The following is a 25,423-nucleotide window of genomic DNA, read 5'->3' on the forward strand; positions in this document are numbered from 1 at the left end:
CCCTGCTTATTTTCACACATTTTTCATTTAATCCTAGCATTTATCTCTCTCTCTGTTTTGCACCTTTTTAGAAGCATGGTAAGGTCTGCTTGTTTAAATTGTACTTTTGGATTCAGAGTGAAGTTGGCAAATCCTTTCAATTTCAGGGGCATTACAATGAAGTCTTAACTTGATGGCATTTTATTCTGTGTTTTTCTGTGTTTCTGGGGATGTTCTGAGCACATGCGCACAACATGCATGTGTATATGCTTTTGTTACTTGCCCTTAGATTTTCAGATCAGATGGACATAATTCTTCCTACACAAATGCAAACTCCTGAATGCATATGGAAGGATCATTAGAGAGCCCACTGCAGCCCTCCTCTCTGGGCAGGAGTATACTGATGGAGGCTGAGGTGGACACTGGACTTCTGTTTGGGTAATGTCCAGTGTGTTGAGGAGGTGGGGGAAGGGAGAGAGGTTTCATTAAGCTATATAGAATCATAGAGCTGGAAGGAGCCTATAAGACCATTGAGTCCCCTGCAGGAATCCAAATTGAAGCATACCTGACAGGTGGCTGTCCAATTGCCTCTTGAAGGCCTCCAGTGTTGGAGAACCCACCACCTTCCTAGGTAATTGGTTCCACTGTCGTACTGCTCTAACAGTTAGGATGTTTTTCCTGATGTTCAGACAAAATCTGGCTTCCTGCAACTTGAGCTCATTATTCCGTGTCCTGCACTCTGGAATGATCAAGAAGAGATCCTGGCCCTCCTCTGTGTGGCAACTTTCAACAGAGCTATCCTATCTCTCCTCAGTCTTCTCTTCTCCAGGCTAAACATGCCCAGTTCTTTCAGTCTCTCCTCATAGGGCTTTGTTTCCAGTCCCCTCGTTGCCCTTTTCTGAACCTGTTCCAGTTTGTCTGCATCTTTCTTAAAGCATGGCATCCAGAACTGGATGCAGTACTGAAGATGAGGCCTAACCAGTGCCGAATAGAGGGGAACCAATCCTTCATGTGATTTGGAAACTATACTTCTGTTAATGCAGCCTAAAATAGCATTTGCCTTTTTTGCAGCCACATCACACTGTTGGCTCATATTCAGCTTGTGATCAACAACAACCCCATGACCCTTCTCGCATGTAGTATTGCTGAGCCAAGTATCCCCATCTTATAACTGTGCATTTGGTTCCTATTTCCTAGGTATAAAACTTTGCACTTATCCCTGTTAAATTTATTCTGTTGTTTTCAGCCCAGTGCTCCAGCCTATCAAGATCCCTTTGGATTTTGTTTCTATCCTCCAGCGTATTAGCTATCCCTCCCAATTTTGTATCATATGCAAATTTGATAAGCATTCCCTGCACCTCCTCATCCAAGCCATTAATAAAAATGTTGAAGAGCACTGTGCCCACGACCGGGCCCAGGACCGGGCCCAGGACCAAGCCCAGCGGTTCTCCGCTTGTTACCTCCCCCCAGTTTGAGAAGGAACCATTCATAAGCACTCTTTGAGTATAATTCTGTAGCCTACTATGGATCCACCTGATAGTTGTTCCATTCAGTCCACATTTAGCCAGCTTGCTAATCAGAATATCATGGGGCACTTTGTCAAAAGCTTTCTTGAAGTCGATATATATTACGTCCACAGCATTCCCACAGTCTACCAGGGAGGTTACCCGATCAAAAAAGGAGATAAGATTAGTCTGGCAGGATTTGTTCTTGATAATGATGATACTTCTACACTCATGCAGGACAGAATGATGCTCCTAATAATAAACAAACATGTAAAAGTGTATTACACGCTGATGCAGAATATCCTGCTTTCCAGAATTCACTTACCGTGTTACCTGTTGCAAGCATAGCTTCGAACTCAGGAGTCATTTTATAGTGTTCTAGCGCCATAAAAAGAGTATTCATCACAATGCAAACTGTGATCGTGAGGTCAGTAAATGGATCCATAACAAAAATGCTCACTTTCTTCTTTATTCTCATCCACAGTGGGGAACAGTTCCACACAAGATACTTTAGGGCCAAGTTCTTCAAGAATGGGGGGCATTTCCGATTGGATTCTTCAAGTTCTAAACAATAAACAAAAAAGTAAGATATCTTAAATATGTATAGCCCATACCATCTCGGCCTAATCCTTGTGACTGTTACCGCTCTGAGGGGCATCTCCTTATAGATTGGACGTACACGTGTATGTATGTATGTAGCTCCTATTTCAAGGTGATATCCAGCAAAAAGGCAACAGGTAGGCCCGAGGACAGGTGCAAAATCCACCCATTTATGGCATGTTCTTAACCTTGGTAAACAACCAGTATTTTGTTGTCCATTAAAATGCAGCAACAAAAGCTTGTACCTTCCAGCACACTGGTAATGACGCTGACTGCGCTTGCTGCCCTTTGCCTTTGAAGTGGCTGATTATAATAATCCACTGAGAGACGCTGACTTTGGAACATCTTGTTGGCTTCATCAGATGAAGTAGTCTAAAGATGTAAACAAGATGTCTAGCTATGAAACTTTTATGTGCTTTGCTCTCAGACAGGAAGAGAAAGAGATACAAATGTGAATACTGTTATTGCAAAGTTTTGTAAATTTTGTATATATAATATTTTGTATGTATACCTCTCATATACACACCGCACATGCAATTAGGCACAAATAAATTTATAGCGAGATCTTATGCGTAAATCCAGAAGTAAATCCTGTTGAGTTCAGTTCCCAGACAAGTGGTTAGAGGATTGCAATTTTAGCTTGTATTTGAGAGATTGCCAATAGTAATTTTCCCCAATAGGAACCATGGAATTTTGCCCAAAGCAACCACTTTAACATTAAAATATGATGATGATGAACATACCAATATGTTGGAATTATAGTATGAGAAGTAAGAGCAATGGAAGCTGATGAAATAAAAGACAGTTGAGCAGGTACTTGGGGTTCCAGAATTCTTGGGAGGGCTCCATCCCAGTTACCTAAAGTGACTGCTCCCCCCCAATAGGTCGCGTTGCATACAAATTGGTGTAAATATGTGCAGAAATGCACACAAATTTTCATGCAGACTTTTTTTCCCTAAATGCATATTGAAGTGGAAATAGGTTAAACTAAACTTAAGATTGCAAACTAAGAGAAACTGAGAGAAACCAAAATGGACAGATTTGGCCATCCATAGTACATTCTGGGATAGACTAAGGCCTCCAGAGAAGAAGAAGAAAAGCCCATGAAGATTGTACCACATGTCTTCAAATGGAAAAGTGGTACTTTGGGAGAAGGTGCAACATGAGCCCCAACCACCTCACCCCACCCAATGTGTCTTTTTTATTGATGTCTTATTGATGTTGTTGTGTTTGTGGCTATTTTTCTCCTGGGCATTTTAGCATGTGTTTTTAAATTGCTTTTTTTAAAATGTGTTTTTTAAATTTGTATATTTGTTTTTAATGTTTTTAATTGTTGTAAACCACCCAGAGAGCTTTGACTATGGGGCAGTATATGAATGCAATTATTATTATTATTATTATTATTATTATTATTATCCGAGTCAAGGTGCTTTCCTCTATACTGTTGCTTTGATCATCTATTTTTATGGCACTGCTGGCACCAGATTCACACACTGTGAAAGGTGAGCTGACTCATGGACTACCACTTGGCCATCCACATTTTTATCTTAGGCAAGAAAATGTTCTTTATAAAAATAGTAAAATACTTGGGGCATGGCTTTCTCCTTTGAAATCAGCAGGGCTGGAAAATGCTTCAGTTTGACTTATACCTTTTATATTAATTGGTATAGTGTAACATGTTTTATAGGAAAAGTTCCAGCAATCCTTTGAGATGGAACTAAGGCTGCAAGCTTTAATTGATTTAATCATTGGGGGGGGGAGGCAATTTTAATTAGTGAGTCTGATGATTAAGGATAGAAATTTTGTGTTTATTTGAATTAACTCCTTTTGAAATAAAAAGAAAGGCATGCAGAAGCTAAAACATTTATGCTTTTAACAAGGATATCAGGAAGGTGGGCCAATTCTTTTGATTACCCTGCCCAAGTTTAGAAGACAAGCATCTGCCCCAATGAATCAAGAAGACTCTGACTATTGCTTTAAAAAAATGACTTCTTGAAAATGATTAGCACTTTTATTAGCTAGTGTAAATAGTGTACAGGACAGATGAAGCAAAATTTAGGGAAAAAATAGTTTTGATATTTGACATAAAAATTCAACCACGATCTTGCCACCTTTGAAAGGTGGTGTTTCCAGACTGGAGAATCAATGCAGTAAAGTGAACAAAACAACAACCCAACAACAACCCAATAGTTTTGTAAGTCAGCTGTTGGACAGTGTGAAAACTCAATTGCTACACATCAGTTATTACTACTACATCTCATCTTTTAGATACTTGTGCTGAAAAATCATTGGGTATCAAATGCTGATTAAAATCAAATAGGTGTTGAATATCAGCACACCCACAGAAAATTAAGAGGATATTTATTATCAAAACTATTTAGGCCCTAAATGTCTGAAAGACTGCCTCCCCTCTCCTACAGTCCCTCTAAGGTATTAAGATCTGCAGAACTACTCTTGGTAGTTCTGCCACCCTCAGACGTTTGGGGTGGTGTTGGCCCAGGAGAAGACATTCTCTGTGGCAGCCCCTAAGCTGTGAAATTTCCTCCCCACAAAAAAGCATCTAGCACCTTCATTATGTGGTTACCTCTTTACTCTGACCTTTGACACCTGAGAGAGATATTTTTAGGAACCACCCTATTCTCTCAACTATGATTTATTTTTAACTGGTTTGAATACTGTATTTTTAATCTGCCCAGGTCCTCAGGGCAGAGGGTGGATAAGAAATTGAAATCATTATCATCTTCTGTAGGGAAGAAGTTTGAGAATAAATTTTAGGGGCAAAATAATTTCACCTCTTCATACCACAACCATTTTGCCAGAAATCTATTACAGCAGCATAGACAAGTAAAAAAAAAAGCCACCATCCAGAAAATCACATCTGGCTGTTTACATTTTTGACTCACCAGATCCCCTCTGCCAGGATTTTCCATAACTGGAGGAAGTAATAGCCCTTCATTGGAAATGGGATCCATGTTAAAAGGCCTCATTCCACTGCCTCCCATCAATGAAACCATCCGATTGCAATCGTCTTCAGTGGTCCATCTGCTGGACTGCAAGTAGTTAGGAGTCCCCGGTCGAGAACTGTAGCTGACTTGACTTTGGATGCTTGGCCGCCTTCCCATTCGTGCAGCCAGAAATGAGCTGTGCTGGAACTCTGTCTCCCCAGTGCTGTTAGATTCATCCTCCCCAAATTCAGCCCTTGAGCCAACATCTCGACCAGATACATGGAAATTGAATACACTTCCATGACTAGGCCGGCGCTTTTTGGGGTTTGAAGTAGGACCGTAACTGTGGCTAAAGAGAGACTATAGGGATAAGAAGAACAAGAACAAGATAAGAGTGAGATGGGCTCTTGACACTCTCTGTGCTAAATGTATTTAATATTGACTGTAATAGGCACTTACTGAAATCCTGCCAACTTTATGATTGGCTTTGTGTCTTCCCATAAATAAAGAACACTCTGCTTTCAGAAGCGGCAGCTTTTCAGGTCTAATAGTTTGCCTTCCCATTAACTCAGTCTTGCATGTAAGCCCCCCAAAGTTAACTACTCCATATAAAAATTCACTAGCACATAAGTCTGTTAATCATTTGTGACTTCCTTAACAGTCACAAGCTCCTGGGCAATTTGCTCTTTATAAGCCTGTATTAATTCTCCTGCTTCCTGCCAAATTAGGGAGAATGAACATTTTGTAATACCTTTATTCCAATATGTGGGTGATAATGCAATGGGTTTATTCTGTGGATAGTTGATTTATGGGAGTTTTTGCTATTCCCTATTGTTGCAACCTATTCTGGGTCCTGGGCTCATAGGAACTGATATTTGTTAAAAGTAAAATAAAACAAATACATAATAAATAAGGCTGTATGCATGGACTGGTCTTCTAGTGTTGGGGAAAATATTTACATAAAAGAATTACTTTCTAAAATGCAAATTTGGTTGGCAAATGGTGATTAAAATTTTTGTGTTTTCTTCATTTATATGCCTTTTCCATTTAAACTCCTCCATCTAAGATGACAGAACTTTGAGTGCAATTAAAAATGAAGAGAAACAATGGCTGGTGTAAGACTTAAACAATCAATTACCAGCTTCCGATGACTGTCACTAGACTGTGACTTAGGGATTTTTAGATCTTCCCCATAATCCTCCATCCCTAAAGACAACTTTTTCTTCATTCTGTTGCTTCGTTCTTTGACCTCTTTGGAAGCTAAAGGTGACACTTCAAACGAGCTATGTGACATGCTGTCATTTTCTTTAGCAGTTAATTCCTAGAATATGGAAATATAGAATAGGGCACTGTACAATTAAGTCTTCAAATAAGATAAAAGGTTTACTCTGTGGTATGACGTTCATAGTCACGGATATCAGTTCACATTGGATATCTAAATTACTCACAGCTTTCATGATTTTAAAGTTAATCTTTCTTTTTTAAAAAAAAAAGTCTGACTTAATGGATTTTTCTCGCCAAGTGGCTATTAGCTGTGTTCCAACCCTGATTTCCTAGTTTGGGATACATGAAGCATGGAATCCGGCACAGAGTCTCCTTCCTTTGGAAGCATCATAACTAATGACAAAGCTCTTGCTTTGACCACATTAGATCTTGTCCCAGGTTCTTATGCTTTCTCCATTTTGAAAGGCTTTCAGATAAGAGAAGGATCCTGTAAAACTTCTAAGAATGGGGTAAGATGGAAGCCATTATAAGACAGTTCTCAATATGCATTTAAATGTGTTTCCAAGTCATACCTGTGAACAAAACATTTTGATTGGTTAAGCTGTCTTTCCCGGTCTATACCACAAAACTGCCTGAATAGAATCACAGGCACTCCATATATCAACCAGCTGTGGCCCAGTCTGTCTTGCAAAAGTTGTGCACATTATCTTAAAACATGAAAAATAGATAAGGCTCTATAATTAGACAGGTTATTTACCCTATTCCAAAGTATTATATATGATATAGCATCATACTATATATAAGATCATCTGGAGGAGCACTGTTACAGAGGCCTGAAGCTGGGTATTTACTGTTACCGGTCCCATGCTATGGAACACTATTCAATGGGGCCAAAGGGCGGCCAGGTTGGGCCCTGGCCAAGAGCCCCTGAAGGGCCCCTCCTTAGGGTTTGGGAGTAGCACTCAACTTCTGCGATTCTTGGCAGCGTCGACTCCCGACCCTGCCGCAGATCGCAGAGACGGAGCACCCAGCCCCCCCCTACAGGCAGTGCAGGCCCATGGCGCCTGCCCGCTCCACCTACCTCTCCTCCCTTTCTGTGAATGCCCTGTGCGCTGTGTGCATAGCTGCCACCAACCAAGATGGCAGCAGAGGCTTCTCTAAGGGGTTGATGGCAGGTATGTGCATCCATGCATCATAGCGTGCATGCGTGCCAGCAGCAAAGATGGCAGCAGGGGTATCAGCCCTTAGAGAAGCCTTCACTGCAATCTTGGTTGATGGCAGTAACCTGTACGCCCAGCATGCAGGGCATTCACAGAAAGAGAGAACAGGTAGGTGGAGTGGTCCTGTATGATCTGTAGGGGGGGCTGGGAGCAGGGGGGCCAGGGAAGGCTGGCATCCAAGGACCCAGTCACGCCTGATGCTGGCCCTGCTCTCCATCAGAGTTTTGTCAGGCATCCTCACTTTTGACTTTCTTGAAGACCTTTTTATGTCAAGAGGCCTAGGCAGCTGTTTAATACTTTTGATTATCCAGTCATTTTAATTATTTTGTACCGTTTTTAATGGTGTCTTATTGCTGTACACACACACCCCTAATATTTTATGAGATAGTGGCATATATTGTAATTATTTTTATATATAAAAATAAGTAAGTGTTTCCCAAGTTCTGATACCTGAGGCACACTTCCTTCTGAATTAAGATTGAAGGCACTCTTACTTTTAAAGGGCATAGGCTTTTAAGACAACTAGTGTCTTTCAGAGGAGCTGATCTCAGATGTTTCAGGCGAAATCACTGTTCTGGGCCCAGCTTCTTTGAGGGCAGGCAATTTGCTGTCTCTCTGGAAGTAACTGAATTATCAAATCACATATGATGCAGAGACACAGCAGAATAATCTGGCCCCGGTGGAGGCTAATAAGAAAAAGATAAATCCAGAAGACTGAATCAGCAGAGACACAACGGGCAGGCTCCTCTTGGGTGAGCACTCACAAGAGGCATTTTTAAATTAACACATTTCTCATTGTGTACTAATGTGCTCCAGCTAGGGATGTGCTAGAATTCTGCCCAATTCAGATTTGGTACCAAATTTTCCATTAATTTGCTTTATCATTGCAGATCAGATTTTTATGTAGCGATTTTCCATGGCTATTTCTGAAAACAGCTTTTTAGAAAAACAAATCCCTCTAAAATATCTATATTAAGAACAATAATTTTATCAATATTTCATGTATCAGTATTTCCTTTCAAAATATTATTTTTTCCTTTCAAAATAATTATATTAATATCAATATTTTTGCGAAGGAAAAAACAGATCAGTAAAATCGGCAGCTAGTGGACAAAGAATGTCCTCAAACTGATACCAGCCTGTTAAGCTGACGGAATGTTTTCAAATCAGCACTGACCAATGGATCCCATCCCTAACCCCAGCACACAGTTTGGGAACTACTGTTAAAGATGGTTTTTGTGGGGTAAATGGAGGTAATTCTAGATTAGCAATGGAATGATGTATGGACCTCCTGCTCTTTTTTCAGCATTTCCAAGGTTTCACGAAACTTCCTTTCTTTCGCTTCCGTCTCAGCAATAGTGGCTTTGCTCTGTTCTTCATATGCCATTGTGACCACGGCTAAGATCAAGTTGACCAGGTAAAATGATCCCAAAAAGATGACCAGCATGAAAAACAGCATATAGATTTTCCCAGCAGCTCTGAGTGTCTGTAGTCAGAAAGAATATATTAATCACTCTTTTGGTTCTAATTTATTCAAAATATATGGTCTTCATCACCCTTTCCCCATATGTTATGGGGGGGGGACTTTGAAACCACATAGAAAAAGTGAATCACAATAAAATAAAATAAATAAAAATTACAGTAATTCATTAGTCCAGTTAAAAACCACATGAAATTCTAAAATTATGCTAGACATTTATCTGTCAGATCTTATATGCCCTTCTGGCTTTAATTTTTAATTTTTCTACCAACATTTGGCATCATCCATTTCCAGTTTGAACAGAAATGGCCATCTGATTGAATTGTAATCCTTTTAATGCCTTTCTAAACCTGTGATGAAAAAGTGTGGTCAGAGCTAATTCAAATCCTGGTGAACTGGAAGACAGCAAAAGGTTCTTAAATCCAGCCCCTACCCTTATCACAATGCAGCAGGCCCAGTCAGGCACAGCTAGACCAAATAGCAGGTGCATCACTGTACAAACAGCTGCAGGTATTCAAAATCAGTGGCAAGAGAAGCTGTGCAATGGCTGGGAGTCATTGTGCAATGCCCCTTACTATGCTTTTCATGTAACATCCCAAACACAGGTGGCATGGCTCAGAAGCTAGAGATGCAGAAGCTGGTGAAGTATACTCTCTCTATCCACCTTTATATATCTATATCTATATATCCTCCCATCATTACACAGCCCCTGACACTACTTGCTTTAAATATGCAAAGTCACTCTAATGTTTCTTCTCCCATTGCTTTTGTTGCATGGGAGCTGCTGTATGCAACTTTGATAAATATACACATTTTTGCAAGCAATTTCCCCTAATACACTGCATTTTGTATGTTATCTTCACTAACACATGCATTTACATACACACTTTACCCTAATACACACATTTTTGTACCCACTGCTTGGCTGGAGAAGTGCACTGCAAAATTTGGAAAAGTGCAATTTTTGAAGGAAAGCTGTCTTTCACTTCCCATAGTGTTTCAGAAAGTGCACATTTTGTAAGTTTGCCTTTAAGTGTAAACTGCACTAGATTTCTCCCCCATCCCTATTTCTAGTGTAGCCCATTCCTTGTTGTGCTACTTTTCTATTGCTAGAGAGATTATTTATTAAATTTATATCCTGCCCATCCTCCCAGAAGTAGTGCTTTTAAAAATTAATTTAATAAAATATTTATTTCCTGGGCATAAATATCCTGCATTTTGGTCCCAAAAGGGACCCTAAAATGGCTAACAATATTTACACATTTTTAATTTAGGATGTCATTTGTAACTATAATCTGCTACCTATGCTCTCAGGTTGTACCGTTGATGCTATTAGCTCAGGACTCTCTCACAACATTCCCATCTCATATTACCACCTCACCTAGAATCTTCCACATCATTCTGCTACTTACATAGATCAGGCCCGAGAAGGAGCCTGAAAAGGTTGGCAGAGCAAGAAGCAACTCCCCTATGAGAAAAGGTTGCAGCATTTGGGACTTTTTAGTTTAGAGAAAAGGTGAGTAAGAGGTAGGGTTGCCAGGTCAGAAGCATCCCAAACCCTGAGATTTCAGGGGTGGGCCCTAGTGATGTCATAGGGACGGTCCTGAGTGATGTCAGAGGGGTTGGCCTGAGTGATGTCACAGGGCAGGCCTGAGTGATGTCATTAAGCATGAGACATTAAACATCAACCACAGTTGCTTGATGCATACAATTCAAACAAAAATATTTCTCTGATTGGAAATTAAGATAGAAATCTTAGCTAAAAGATGGAACCTGGTTAGGGAACATTTAATCTAGCCTACTTGCTTCTGGTAAGAAGGATTTAAGTACCTTCAGGCCAGGCCAGTTACCAGAAGGCCACTGTAGGAAGAAAGGAGCCTAGTGTTGTGGAGATGTTAGATGGGAACACTCAGGAGTAAAGATGGATGCCCCCGAAGGCTGCAATTCTATACACACGTACTAAGGGACTTAAGTCCCATATAACTCAATAGGACTTACTTCTGAGGAGATATGATTTGGATTGTGCTGTTGGTAAAGCTTGACTAGGGCTCCTCTGCAAAGATATCCACATCCAAGCAGGGCTGGCAACCCCCTGCCTGGAATGCCCTGCCCCTACTTTTTAACATGGCTGCTTTTTAACATGAAATGCAAATAAAAAAAGAAAAACAAAAGACAGTGATGATTTCCTAAATGCAATATCACACCAACCACAACAAGATTTCTATGAGTAAGGCAGAAAACTCAGCATCCCACAACTAGTCAGGGTTCCTAACCAAAACCCAAAACTAAAAAAATCCTGGCAGCCAGTCAGCCAAGGTCACAGAAATTATCATGCAGCACAACCTGATGCAGGGGCTGCAGTTAGTGCAGAATGCTGTGGCACGATTGCTGACATGAGTGACACCCTATCAGCACATAATACCTCTGGTCTGAAATCTGCACCGGTTGCCGATTTGCTACCAGGCCAAGTTCAGGCTGTGCTTTCCATGTTACGGGTGCCACATAGTACTTGTTCTGCTCTTGTAAGAAATCAGTCCTTTAGTGTGGCAGCACATACGCTTTGGAACTCCCTGCCTATTGACATTAGGCAGCACCTGCTAAAAACGTTCTTGCTTAGGCAAGCCTACCCAGGCAGGCAGAACCTATTATGTTTTTTATCTGGTTTTAAGTCATTGTTGGTTTTATTATTTTGAATGTTTTTAAATACCTGTCTTTACCTGTTTTTGCCAAGAATTTTATTGTTTTAATTTCTTCTGTAAACTGCTTTGACATTTTTTACAATAAAGCACTATATAAATGTGGTAAATAAAATACATAAATAAATTTTGGAGCCGCTGTGGTCCTTGGGTCTCTTTCCACTTTTAGGAACAAAGGAATCTGCCTTATACCGATTCAGACCATTTGGTACCATCTAGCTCAGTGCTGACGACATGGACTAGCATTGGCTCTCCAGGATTCCAGGCAATAGTCTTTCCCAGAGATTGGATTCTGGACCTTTGCATGCAAAGCATATGCCCAGTCACTGAGCTACAACTCTTCCCCTGTTTAAAAAAGTATATTTTAAAATTGTTCTTTTCAATTCACTAATGATTGCACATCATATCTAGGGCAGATCCACACCATTAATTTAAAGCACATTCAACACACATTTGAAGCACATGAATCCCACCATAGAATCATGGGAACTCTAGTTGGTTAATGGTGGTGGGAACTTTAACTGTGAGGGGGAAACTATACTTCCCAGGATTCTTTAGGGGAAGTCATGCTCTTTAAATGTGAGTTGGTTGTGCTTTAAATGTATTGTGTGGATCTACTTAATAAACTTTGCCTGCATGTAAATTGTTTTAATTTTTTAAAATAGAAATGAGCTATAAAGTTTACTGGGTGACCATGGGCTACTCACCATCTCTCAGCCTAATCTGCCTCTTAGGATGAAAACAACAGAGGGGAACCATGACCACCGCAAGGATGTAGAGGAATGTAGTATGTAGAGGAAATAGTCATGTACAACCATACTGTGAAATCAGATACTTATTGGGACATAGTATGAAGAAATATTTATGTAAGCATGACTGTCAAAGATGTTTATTATTTACATCATCATCATCATCATCATCATTATTATTATTATTAATTAGATTTGATTAGATGCCCATCTGGCAGAAGTTAGTCTGCCACTCTGGGTGACATACAGCAAAACACAAATACAGTTCATATAAAAACATAAACAGAGAACATTAAAAATTAAAGGTTAAAACACCCCCAAAGCTGCACACTGCCGACCTAACCCCCCTCCCACGCCTGGTTAAAGATCCAGGTCTTCAAGGCCCAACGGAAACAGAGCAAGGAGGGGGCCTGGCGAAGGTCGGTTACACAACCTGTAAAGATATTTATAGTGCAATCCTGTGTTTGTTTACTCAGAAGCAAGTCCCAATGTATTCAATGGGGCTTACTCAAACAGGGAAGTGTGGACAGAACTGCAGCCTCAAGTGATAAGGAACTTCACTCACCCAATGGCCAGAATTCAGAATCATGCCTATCTATCTATCTATCTATCTATCTATCTATCTATCTATCTATCTATCTATCTATCTATCTATCTATCTATCTATCTATCTATCTATCTATCTATCTATCTATCTATCTATCTATCTATCTGTCTATCTATCTATCTGTCTGTCTGTCTGTCTGTCTGTCTGTCTGTCTGTCTGTCTGTCTGTCTATCTATCTATCTATCTATCTATCTATCTACCTATTTATTACATTTATATACTGCCCCATAGCCGAAGCTCTTTGGGCAGTTTACAGCAATTAAAAACAATAAAAACAAATATACAAATTTTAAAATGCAAAAACAATTTAAAAACACAATTTAAAAAAATTTACAACAATTTAAAAATTTAAAAACACATGCTATTATGCCTGGGAGAAGAGGAAAGTCTTGACCTGGCGCCAAAAAGATAACAGGGAGATCATTCATTGCTGTTTTACAATGGCTTTATACTTGTTTTTACGTTTATTGGATTTTAAAGGGATTTATTTCTTATTGTGAGCTGCCTTGGTATCCAGTTGGCAACTCTACCTCACAGGGTTGTTGGAAAGACTCCATATACACACACACACTGGAGATGTAAAAATATATACACCCTATATAGTACTTTTTGTCAAAACCTGTTGGTCACTGCAGAACATTTTTTAAAAACAAAATAAAATCAGTATTAGTTTCCTATATAATAAAAGCAGTGATACCTAGGTAAGCCCTGCTTAATTGCTTTAAAAATAGGATTGGAGAGAGAGAGAAAGATTTACAACACAAACACAATCTTTTGCTATGTTCACTCAAAAGTACCATTAATTTACAGCACAATCCTAACCATAGTTGTTGTTATGTGCCTTCAGGTCAATCACAACTTATGGCAACCCTATGAAATCAGCGACTTCCAATAGCATCTGTCATGAACCACCCTGTTCGGATCTTGTAAGTTCAGGTCTGTGGCTTCCTTTATGGAATCAACCCATCTCTTGTTTGGTCTTCCTCTTTTTCTACTCCCTTCTGTTTTTCCCAGCATTATTGTCTTTTCTAGTGAATCCTAACCATGCCTACTCAAAAGTAAGTCCTATTGAATTCAATGAGGTTTACTCTGGGTATGTGGGATTAGCATTGCAGCTCTACTCCCAGAAAAGCGAGCATAGGATTAAAGCTTCATTTTGGGAAGGTTTTCAAAACACTGCCCTCTTCAACAGCTCAGGAAAATTTGAACTTATTTGACTCCTGCACACAAGAGAGAAAAAGACTGAAAGCTCTATATTTGCTCAATTTATTAGATTTTCAGATAAGCAGGAAAAAACAACAGTTTTCTAGCCTTGCAATGGGGTCTAGGTACTGCCTTGTCAATCACAACCCTGACTTCACTTATTGGCTACAAACTTGAAAGAGTGGGGTTAGAGCAGCCAATTATGAGCTCATTTAAAGGCGTTGTGGGGGGCTGATGTTTCAGTGTATATCTGTTGAACCAAACCACCTAGAAACTTTTTTTAAAAAACAAAAGCTGAGAGTCTGGAGATTAAGGTGACTCACCCAGAGAGGACCACAAAAATCGAAAGTCTCCGGGCAAAAATCAGAGACCTGGCAACCCTAATAAGAGGTGACATGATAGAAATGTATAAAATTATGCATGGCATGGAGAAAGTGAATAGAGAAAAAAAATTCTCCCTCTCTCATAATACTTTCTCCCTTTTTTGCTGGTCTTTGACCGAAATAATAAATAAGCTAATCTTTCTCCCTTTCTCATTGGACATCCAATGAAGCTGAATGTTGGAAGATTCCGGACAGACAAAAGAAAGTACTTCTTCATGCAGCACAAAGTATGGCATTTGTTTTCAGAAGAGGCAGAAGTGAATCTTCATACCTGTTGATACAGGCGCTCCCAGTAATCCTGAGTCATGAGGCGGAACAAGGAAAGAAAGGCCCAGCCAAAAGTATCAAAACTTGTGAAGCCAAAGTCAGGATTATTTCCAACTTTCAGACATACGTATTTCGGCGGACAGGAGCTACAAATTATATTTTTTTTTAAGTGATAAAAGTTTCCAAAATGTAAGTATTTTATTTATTTATTAAATTTATATCCTGCCCTTCCTCCTAGAAGGAGCCCAGGGTAGCAAACAAAACACTAAAAACACTCTAAAACATTTTAAAAACAGACTTTAAAATATATTAAAAGAAAACATGTTTAAAAACAAAACAAAACATCTTTAAAAACATTTTTAATTAAAAAAAGCTTTAAAAACATCTTAAAAACTATTAAGATAGTTACCAATATATGGAGCCACCAGAAAACATATGGAGATTTTTCTATTAAAAACATGGTTCCTGTATTCAATAGAGCAAGGGTGGGAAACCTCAGGCCCGGGGGCTGAATGTGGCTCTCCATGTCTTCCTATGTAGCCCTTGGGATCTCCTCAAGCTAAACCCCCTTCCCAGTCACACCCACTAACGTCCCTGCTTTACATCCTCCTTGAGTATTTTTGCCTGGCTAGAATGTGTCCTTGAACTCAGATAATCCCTCTTGCTTCCCTGGATGGAGGAGAGAGAGAGAGAGAGAGAGAGAGAGAGAGTGGAATAGGGTTGCCAGGTTCAGGGCCTGAGGCTGGGCCTGGCAACCAAGAGGTCTTCTGTATCTTTAATTATGTTTTTAATGTAGGTCGCTTGGATACCTTTGGGTAACAAGCGTCTAACAAGTTTAATAAATAACAACTGCCTAAAACTATAAAGAGATGGGGCCAGACACCCCTCAGTGGGTTGTGCAGGGGAAGGGAGAATGTCACCTTGTGGTTTTTCCCATTACAGGGTTGCAAAAACACCTGCACTTGGCTGACTTTCTCTTCTCCTAGAGATACAGGATCAGTCTCAGGCCCTGAACCTGGCAACCCTAGTGTAGAAACTAGCTTACTGTACAAAGATAAAATCTGCATTTGTTGCTTCACACACTTTTGCCTCTGGCCCCACCCAGCTCTGGCATGAGGCCCCCAGAAGGTTGCCCACAATGGAATGTGGCCCTCGGGGTGGAAATTATTCCCTGCCTCTGCAATAGAGCATCCGCTTCGAACTGCTATATCTACAGAATGGTAAATCTTCGATCTCACCACAGGGGGACACTTGCACAATGTTGATCACACAAAAATGATGAGCAAGATTTCACTGCGGTGACTTAAAATCCATAATATGAACATAATATGAGAATGTGGGCCATAGCTGGGGAAAGGGGGGGGGATAAATAAGCAGGAAAAAAATATTATTTATTATTATTTATTTATTCTATTTCTATGCCGCCTTTTGGCCAAAAGGCCCTCAAGGCGGCTCACACAAAAAATTAAACACAAATACAAAATACACATCAGGAAAAAAATACAGTGCACAAAAATTTAAATAACAAAATATTAACGTTAAGAAAACAAGGTTCTTTAAAAATACATATATGGAATGAACAATAAATATTAGGTACACTTACAATAGATAAGAAAGCAAACTTACCCACCATCTGAACTATTGTTACACAATAAAAAATCTTCAGTGCCATTCTTAATTATGTAATTCTCTGCAACAAAAGATATTTGGATAAATATGGGTAGAGTTCCAAAACACTCAGTTGTTATATCAAAACCCATGGTTATCATCCTGGCTTGTTATCAAACAATAGTTCAAACAGTTCTGGCATAATGAGCAATTGATTAGTTTAAAACATGGAGCAGATGCTTCCAATCATTTCCTCACATTGTGCTAGATGAATGAGGAGTGCATGAGCCTAAGGCTCTCTGCTGTTCATACAGTTAACACTACACCATGGTTTAGCGTTTCATCCATCCTGAGTCATGACTCCCTTATAATGTAAAAAACATAGGAAATTGTATTAAGCATTATTGTTAATATTGCAAGGGTCTAGTTATACCAGGATGGTATCAGGTAGTCTAATGTTAATTCTTGTTATCTTACTGTTGCATTTTCCCCCAGTGATCAGAGTTTTTTTATATCTGGATCTTAAACTACTGTTTGAAGTTGGTGTGTCTGGAGAAACCACAGTTAAGAATAACTACAGTTTGTATTGAGTTGGAAATAATGACAAACCCAGTGAGTTGCAAATGCTTCTAATCTCTTCCTTGCAGCCACTGAAGAGGAGGGAACATGGTAGTGCTACATCCAAACACAGCTATTAAAACAAACCATGGTTTCATATTATATTCAAAGCTAATTTTCAGAAGGATTCTACAGCACTATTCTTGAAGATAAACAATATATTTTAATTGTTGTAAACCGCCCAGAGAGCTTTGGCTATGGGGCGGCATATAAATGCAATAAATAAATAAATAAATCTTATGAGCAAACAGGCATGAAAAGATAATAAACAAACAAACTTTCCATGATATCCTTATTTTGAAATCTATGAGATTCTCATCATCTATGAGTAAGGCTCCAATCCTATACCCACAGGAAACTTACTTCTGAATATATGTTTGCTCTGTAAAGCTGCTGCCAATGAATTGCAGAGTAATAAGTCCAGCAGGGTACAGAACTACTTCACAGTTATGGTTCTTTCCAGTAAGAAGAAAGACCTCCTGGGAATTATGTCGCTAAAGAATGAATATTTTGTTTCAGTTACAATTGCACCATTCCTGGAAATATACTTGAAAATACTTCCAATAAGGCTTCAAAGAAAAGCTGCTGGACACACGTCTGATAGCTGTAACTTACTACAACTTACTGTAACTTACTATATTCTTATGAGTAACAATATGGTGTGGCAGACATTTGTGCCTTGTTTGCTAGGACCAACTGGACATCTAGAGACAAAAGGTGCAAGAAATCCATTATTCTGCAAAGAGCAGAGGAGAGGTTTTACCTGTTTTGTTGATAAAATCGTCAAATGAAGTCAAGTTCTGTTCACCTAGAAAAGATGCTTCATTGGATTTGCTCTGGTTGATAAATTCTGTGTAGTTCTTGACACACTTATGTCTCAAGTGTCCCTTAAAGAGTTGCAGGCCAATGAGGGCAAAGACACTCAGGCAGAAAACAGTTAGGATCATAACATCTGCAAGTTTCTTAACAGACTGGATAAGGGCCCCTACAATGACCTTTAGACCTGCAGAGGGGGGGGGGAATGGATGACATATAAATTCCAAAATCAAAATGCCTACAGAACAATTCTGAGCACCCAAATGGGCCTAGAGTTAGTGTTGCCACCCGTTCATATCTGTGATGAACTACTTTTTGGTAGCTCTCAATAGAAAGCAAACCTATTAGGGATACAGCTTGGGGGAAGGCAGAACTATCGGACTGAGCAAATTTCAGTCAGTTCAGAGGGAACAATGAGGGTTCTGCAGGCAGGAAAAAGTAAGAGCAAGAATGCTTTTCAAAAATACCCTCCCAAACCCTTGAACTAAATCAGAAAGGCTGCTGGTACCGGTAGAAACAGAATGCATGTTAACGTGCATGTTTATTGTCTGAAAGATGGCTTATATGCTGACATGCACCGAATGTTGTTCAATCATTATTTAGTAGTCTATATTTTGGAAAGCTGACTGTTCACTATGCCCATGTGGACACCTTTTAAGATATTGAAACCAAATTTTGCATGACAGTTCCTGAGATCAAGGAACAGGTTTACATCTATATTTGGATACAATTGGACACACCATTTTGAATCAAGATGGCGGACTGAAGTTTTCAAAACTCCAATGATTTCACCCACTGATTTCAGAACTGTACTGTGGGTTTTTTTGTTTCCTAGAATTCCTGAGCAACACTGGGTACAAGACTGCTAGTTGTTAATAAATAAACAAACAAATACAGATTTGGTGTGAAAGCTGAAATTGCTATGGAGGGGAGTGAGTGATCCTTAGGCATTAGTGTGCTGTTTACAACTCTGTATGTAAAAATTGAAATTATTAAGCAATGTGATTAGATGCCCAGGATGGCACGGGCAGCAAAAAGTTTGTTCATGACCTTGTTTGTCCCAATGGGATGAATGACTACACTGCCCATAATTTGCCATATTAAATGTGGCCATTTAGGGATGCTTACTGAATTTTCTTACTGAGGACCAAAATTTCTTAATATGCATTAACAAATTGCCATCCTTCCATTTTTGAACTCTGGATATCATTCAGATTGCTGCGAACCCACAGTTTGCCATGCTTTTCAGCTTTCATTCATCAAGCCGTGCTGTTGCCCCAGCCAAGGCTTGGATTACCCCCTAAATTAATAAATTCGATTAAGATTATTCTTTCTGCTGATTTAATCAATACGTGTATATGTTACACTTAATAAATGCAACAGCAGAAGGTGGCAAGCATCCAAAAGCAAAAGGGAAAAAAGGGGGGGACACCCAATATGTCATATTCCTGGTGGTCACGAGAAACCTATGATTTCCTTTAAAAGAACTAAGAACTTGAAGGATATTTTGATCAGAAGTGAATTTAGGGACAACAATCACCCTAACTCCATACTGGGCACAAATGCACCTAAGGGTCATCATCCCTGTGGACATTGTGCCTACTGTAGATTTACATGTAAGATGACAGAGTTTGTTAACCCTGTCAGTCATAAACAATACACTTTGAATCAATTTTCCTTGTGTAACACTGACAATGTCATTTATGGAATTCAGTGCAGTTGCCATAAATTTTACATAGGCCAAACATCAAGAAATGTCAAGAAATGTATAAGGGAACATATTAGCAACATCAGAAATAAGAGATCTGGGGCTCCCTTGGGTGGAGCATTTTACAAGATGTCATTATTCCTTTTGCTGACTTAAAATTTTGGGTTTTAGAAAAAAAAAGTGTGGACAAAAGCCAGGAGAGAAATAGCTTGGATTTTGGAACTAAAAACGCTGACCCCTAATGGTCTCAATGAGCGGATAGAATTTCTTCCTGTCCTGTGAATCTCAATTTCCTCAGTTGTATGTAATTCCTTGTTACACCTGCATTTAGGCACCTGGGGTTGTGTATATATATGAGCACACTCAGTGAATTCTTCTTTGTGGTCATTTATCATTTTCAGCAGATTTGCTAGAAAAGAATATTTTAGACTAGTTCATGTAAGTAAAAAATGTTTTTATAGATTGTGTATATATGGTTTTATGCTGTATGAAATTTATGTACATTAATGTTGTGTGTTCTTATGATTTTGTTTACAGCCCCTGACAAAGGCCAGATCACTGAGTGGCTGAAACGCATTGGGCTTTTGTTATAATAAAACAACTTTCAAGCATTTTGGGTTCCCTCCCCTTTCCCCCACCCGTCTCCTAACACTTAATAAATGCACATTCATTAGTAAGTGAAAACTATGTCAAGCTGTGTATGTACAATTCTGAAATTAATTTTAGGAATTCTCAAAGGTAAGCTGGAAGTGACCTATCGTGGAATACTTAAAGTGAACTGTCTGCGTTCTTGTTGTTGTTATGTGCCTTCAAGTCGATTATGACTTATGGCGACCCTATGAATCAGTGATCTCCAAGAGCATCTGTCATGAACCACCCTGTTCAGATCTTGTAAGTTCAGGTCTGTGGCTTCCTTTATGAAATCAATCCATCTCTTGTTTGGCCTTCCTCTTTTTCTACTCCCCTTTAGGTTCTTTATATAATAAATAAAATAACAGACAGAAGGTACAGAGGAAATCTGTTCATTCTTGGTGGCAGCCTTATACAGTATTCAGATTTGTAAGTATTGGGCCTGATATTTTAACAGAGCATGTATGATCCATAAATGGGCAGCAAAGGATGTAAAATGAACAATGGCTAACCCTAATCACATCCTACAACAGGACATGCAGCAAATTATATAAGCCACAGGTGGTGCAGCTAGCTAACATTTCAGGAAAAACTTCCAAATGATGAAAGGAGTTCAACTGCCTAGGAAAGTTAACCTGTGAGATTTCTGTCCTTGGAAGTTTTCAAAACAAGGTTAGAGGGGCATTTTCAAAATAAGTTATTTCCCACCTCATCAGGCTGTTGTGAAGAGGGGTAAACACAAAAACACAAGATTTTTTTTCTCCTAAAAGTTTCAGGTTTCTTCCCCCAACTCAGGATCAAGGATGGGGGAGAAATTTGATTTGGTTTGCACTTAAAGCCAAATTTATCAAATTTTCACTTTCTGAAACAATATGACAACCAAAACATGGTCATCCTTTGAAAGTCATACTTATCCAAATATTGCAATACAGTTCTCCAACCAACCAATGTTTACAAAAATGCATATATTAGGGGGAAAGTGTGCATAAAAAAGAATATATTAGTGAAAATAACATACAAAAATGCATTATATTTGGGGAAATTGCTTGCAAAAATGTATACATTAGTCAAGACTGCATACAAAAATGTGTTTAGTAGGAGAAATTTTCAGGAAAATGCTGAAGAACTTTCATAAGAATTTTGTTTTTTAAAAAATCATAAATTGCTGCTGAACTGAATTTAAGATTGGAAAAATTGGAAATGGAGAGGGCCAAAAGTGACATATCTTTCCATCCCTACTAGCAATCCCTCATGCATTGTTGCACATAGAAGATGCTTCTAGATGAGTGTTTACTGTAAAATTGGTGCTCCTAATGCATTCTGGGGGTTTTGCAGCATCCGCAGGATGTTGTTGGCAAGCTTATATTCCCCCCCCTCAATTTTTTCCAGATTTTCTCTTTCCAGGAAAACCGACGAGTAAAAAATAAAACAAAAAAATGTTGCAAACAACCCATTTGCAAATTAAGCCCCTGTCTGGAAGCATCTTGGGTTTGGCAAGCAGCTTCCAGCACAATACAGAGTACATGATTTCACTGCAGTATGTATCTGCATATCTTTTTTTTTCAACTTTATATCCCGCCTTCCTCCCAGAAGGAGCCCATCCCAATTAATCTTCCAGTATTTCACAGATAAACATAGGTGTGAACATATAATATACCTGTCATCATACAAACGATCACTGCACATCCAGTTTTGTCCCCCAGTATTGTACATTGCTTCCTATATGCAACATTCATTTACTCTCAACAAGCCTCTCTTGCTGTACTAATTTAAAAGTAAAGAGAGTTTTTCTTTTCCTTAAGGATATACTAGGTAAGCATAACTATTCTTTGTAACATTACGTTCAAAATAAATGTCACCAACTGCAATATGTGAAATGACACGCTGTGCAAGCCCTGGTGGCGCCTTAGTGCTCATGTCTGCACATTAACACATATGCACCAGACTCAAGATGCATTGTCCCCCATTCAGGGATGCACTTCTAGAGATCAAGGGGTAGGGTGGGGCTCTAGCCTAAAAAATGACAACTCTACCAACTCACAGTAGAAAATGTTAGCAAGGATATGTCCCCAAAAGATGAAAGACAGACAAATACCACATGACATTGTCTGATAGAGACTGCTGCAGTAAATGCATCTGATGTGCCAGTGACCGTAGACTTGAAATTTACAAGGGCACGTGCAACCTTATAGCTGTCAGAAATCATTCAATGATTTTCATACCTGGAATAATGGAAACAGTTTTTAAAGCTCTCAGCACCCGGAACATCCGAAGAACTGAAACGCTGCCTATGTCAGTAAACTCTCCCAAAATTCTGTAAAATCAAAATGTGAAAATGTGACATATGCATGCCATGGGTGAGTGGTGGGTGCTCAGCTATGTTGCTGGCTTGTAAGAACACAACTTTGGAGGGGGTTATAGCAATATTGGTCAGGTCAGGCACAAGGGCTCAGAAGGCCCCCTCACCGGCCTAACCCAGCCATATCTCCACACACCACCCGAGATGAAACCCTGGAAGGCCATTTTAGTGGTGAGTGGGCAGCAGAGCTGTTCTTGAATGGGAATGAAGCTGGCTCCCATTGGCAGTGGCTATCCGCCATCTTAATTTATCCAAAATATGTGCCCCAGCATATAGATGTATAGGTTGGGTAGACCTATAGCTGTGTAGGCTGGGGGCTTTGCATTTGGGCTAAACAAACATGGTAGGTGGCCACTACAGATAGGAGTTGAGCTTTGTTCCCATTCAGAAGTGGCACTGTGGCTGCCCACCACTAAAATGGCCTCTAGGGAGCTGGCAGGGAGGCCAGTGAAGGCCCTCTGACGTCTAATGCCAACTGTGACACTGGCAAGGAAGGCATTAAGTTCTTACTGCCTGTTCAGAAAAGAAAACCAGAGTGGCTAAGGCAAGGGAACTGAATTTCAGTTTAACAGGAGTTGTGTGCAGACTTAAAGTACAGGAGCTATATACACAGTGTCTACTTGAGATTAGAACTTGGCTGGCAGCCTTAAAACTTTGACTCAAGTTCTTTGTTTTTCAAAATGGCAACAGGGCTGCTAGCACACTTATCAGGGAATACTTACCATAGTTGCTGGACAAAACATGTTGCCTCAAAAGCTGTTTGTATTGGACTGTCACCCCTTTTCCTCCTTCAAATGGGTTATGACAATGCACTTGCATCAATAAAACAAAGACTTTGGGATATTGTCTTTCCAGATCTTATGGCTTGCTCACATATATCCTGTTCACCTTGCTCTTCGATATCTTGTATGCCGGTCCTTTTCATTTACCTGCTTACCCTGAGAACTTGTATGTAACTAAATATTGCAGAGCTTTTACTTTGACCAGATTTAATGGTCTTCCTCTCAAATGTGATGTGGCAGGTTTGCAGTCACCCCCCTTCCCTCAAGGGCATGCCCTTGTACATAATCAGGAGGTAGAATCTATTGAACATGTCCTTCTGTTTTGCAAGTTTTATGCTGGGGTCTTGCAGCCTACGACTGGTCAATTATTGGCCAATTTACCAGGAAGGTCAGTTCAGTTTTACCTCAGATATTTAATGGAAGACAAAACATCAAGGTGTAATTGACAGATGCTACATTTCTATCAATAGCAGTGACAACAAGAGAACAACTTACTACCTGAAATTGCAAGGTTTACTTGTGAGGATTACTGCAGTTTATATGACTGCTATTGTCTTAGTCATTTGAATGTTTATCCTTTTATTGAGAGTACTGTATGATTTTCCTGTTTTTATTTACTGTGTCTTAATTTTGTGTTTATTGTGTTTTATTTCTGGTCTATTGACTATAATAAATTGATTGACTGTATACTGACTTAAAATCTCTACTATGAGGGTCAGGAAGGAGGAAGAATCCCTTTGTAAATTTAAATATTAATAATAATCTGTTTGGAGGTGAGAATAAGGTGGGAAGAGAGGTAGGAAAAATTAGTCTTGGCCTACCCAAGGCCAGTCTCATTACTGCTAAATGTTTGCAAAGAATCATTACATGAACCTTCAGAGGGACTCTTACTTCAATCAGTCTGAGGCCTATAAAGCAATGTAGCCTGTTGCATTTATTTATTTTTCATTTTCTACTCTACCACCACCACCTTCTTCAAGAGACGGAATCTAGGCAATCTTCCATCTAGGTATCAATCTAGAAGTTTGGTTTTACTTCAGGGTGAGGCCTGGAGATAGCCTTTATCTCAGTCTATAATTGCATGTTGCTATTTTACTTATGCATTTTTCAAAGTTCTGTCCCACCATTCTTCTAAAGAGCTCAGGACAGTTCCTAGGCAGTTTTCCATCTGGGCTTTAGTCTGGCTCAGTTTTACCTCAGGCTGAGGCACATGGAAGTAGATTGTGGCCTTTTACCTCAGGGCTTATGAAGGAATTTTGCCACTTTCATGGACATATTTTTCACATTTCTGTCCCACTCGCCCTCCAAAGACTTCAGGACATTTCCTGGACAGTCTTCTGTCTTGGTATTAACCAGGGTCAGAACTTCAATTTTTCTCCTGGTTGAGGCCTGTAAGAAGATTGTGACCTCTTACTTCAGACGGAGGCCTCTAAATTGCACGTGGCCTGTAAGAGTGCTCCATTTTATTTTGCTCAGCAGAGCTGGGCTTGAACTACAATATTATGGCACCACAAACAGAAATTCAGAATATGAAACTTTTTCCCAGCCCAAAGATGCAGCTCTGGGGAAAAAATCCAGTATCTTGAATTTCTACCCACCATGTCACTGTTTAAGGTCCAGAAACCACAGCAGTAAATGGTGGCAAGTGACAACCTTAGGAGAGGTGTGGGCTTCAAATGGGCATGAAAATAAAACAGGTGGAACCTAAAATAAAAGTGTGGATGTGTCTCCTTCACCCCTCCTGAGCAAGAGGTAAAGTAAGCACCTGCTCTTGGCCTTCTATTCAGACTCTTCAGACAACCCAAATTATCCTACAGTGAGAAAAAGCTCATCCCACAGTAGGGATGGGAGACAAATTCAATTCAGTGACCATTTAAAGGCAAACCTTCCAAATTTGTACTTTCCAAAACAATATGTGAACTGAAACATAGCCATCCTACTAAATTCACTCTTCTCCAACTTTTGCAAGGCAGTTCTCAAGCCAAGTAATGTGCACATAAAAGCATATGTGCATAACGTGCATGCAGGTGTGTGTAAGAATAAA

General features: G+C 39.5%; 1 protein-coding gene across 1 annotated transcript in view; it reads right to left on the reverse strand.

Annotated features, from left to right (window-relative positions):
- LOC133364830 (sodium channel protein type 5 subunit alpha-like) overlaps positions 1-25,423 on the reverse strand; it is a 66,489-nt gene that overhangs the window by 34,943 nt on the left and 6,123 nt on the right. The window contains exons 5-13 of the mRNA XM_061585693.1: positions 22,461-22,552; positions 17,848-18,087; positions 16,485-16,548; positions 14,863-15,004; positions 8,762-8,959; positions 6,168-6,350; positions 4,988-5,389; positions 2,330-2,456; positions 1,810-2,048 (exon numbers count right to left, since the gene is read on the reverse strand). Of these exons, the coding sequence (XP_061441677.1) occupies positions 1,810-2,048; positions 2,330-2,456; positions 4,988-5,389; positions 6,168-6,350; positions 8,762-8,959; positions 14,863-15,004; positions 16,485-16,548; positions 17,848-18,087; positions 22,461-22,552 (1,687 nt within the window). The remainder of the gene's footprint in view (positions 1-1,809; positions 2,049-2,329; positions 2,457-4,987; positions 5,390-6,167; positions 6,351-8,761; positions 8,960-14,862; positions 15,005-16,484; positions 16,549-17,847; positions 18,088-22,460; positions 22,553-25,423) is intronic.

The sequence above is a fragment of the Rhineura floridana genome, chromosome 10 (assembly GCF_030035675.1).
Source record: "Rhineura floridana isolate rRhiFlo1 chromosome 10, rRhiFlo1.hap2, whole genome shotgun sequence".
NCBI classification, from domain to species: Eukaryota; Metazoa; Chordata; class Lepidosauria; order Squamata; family Rhineuridae; genus Rhineura; species Rhineura floridana.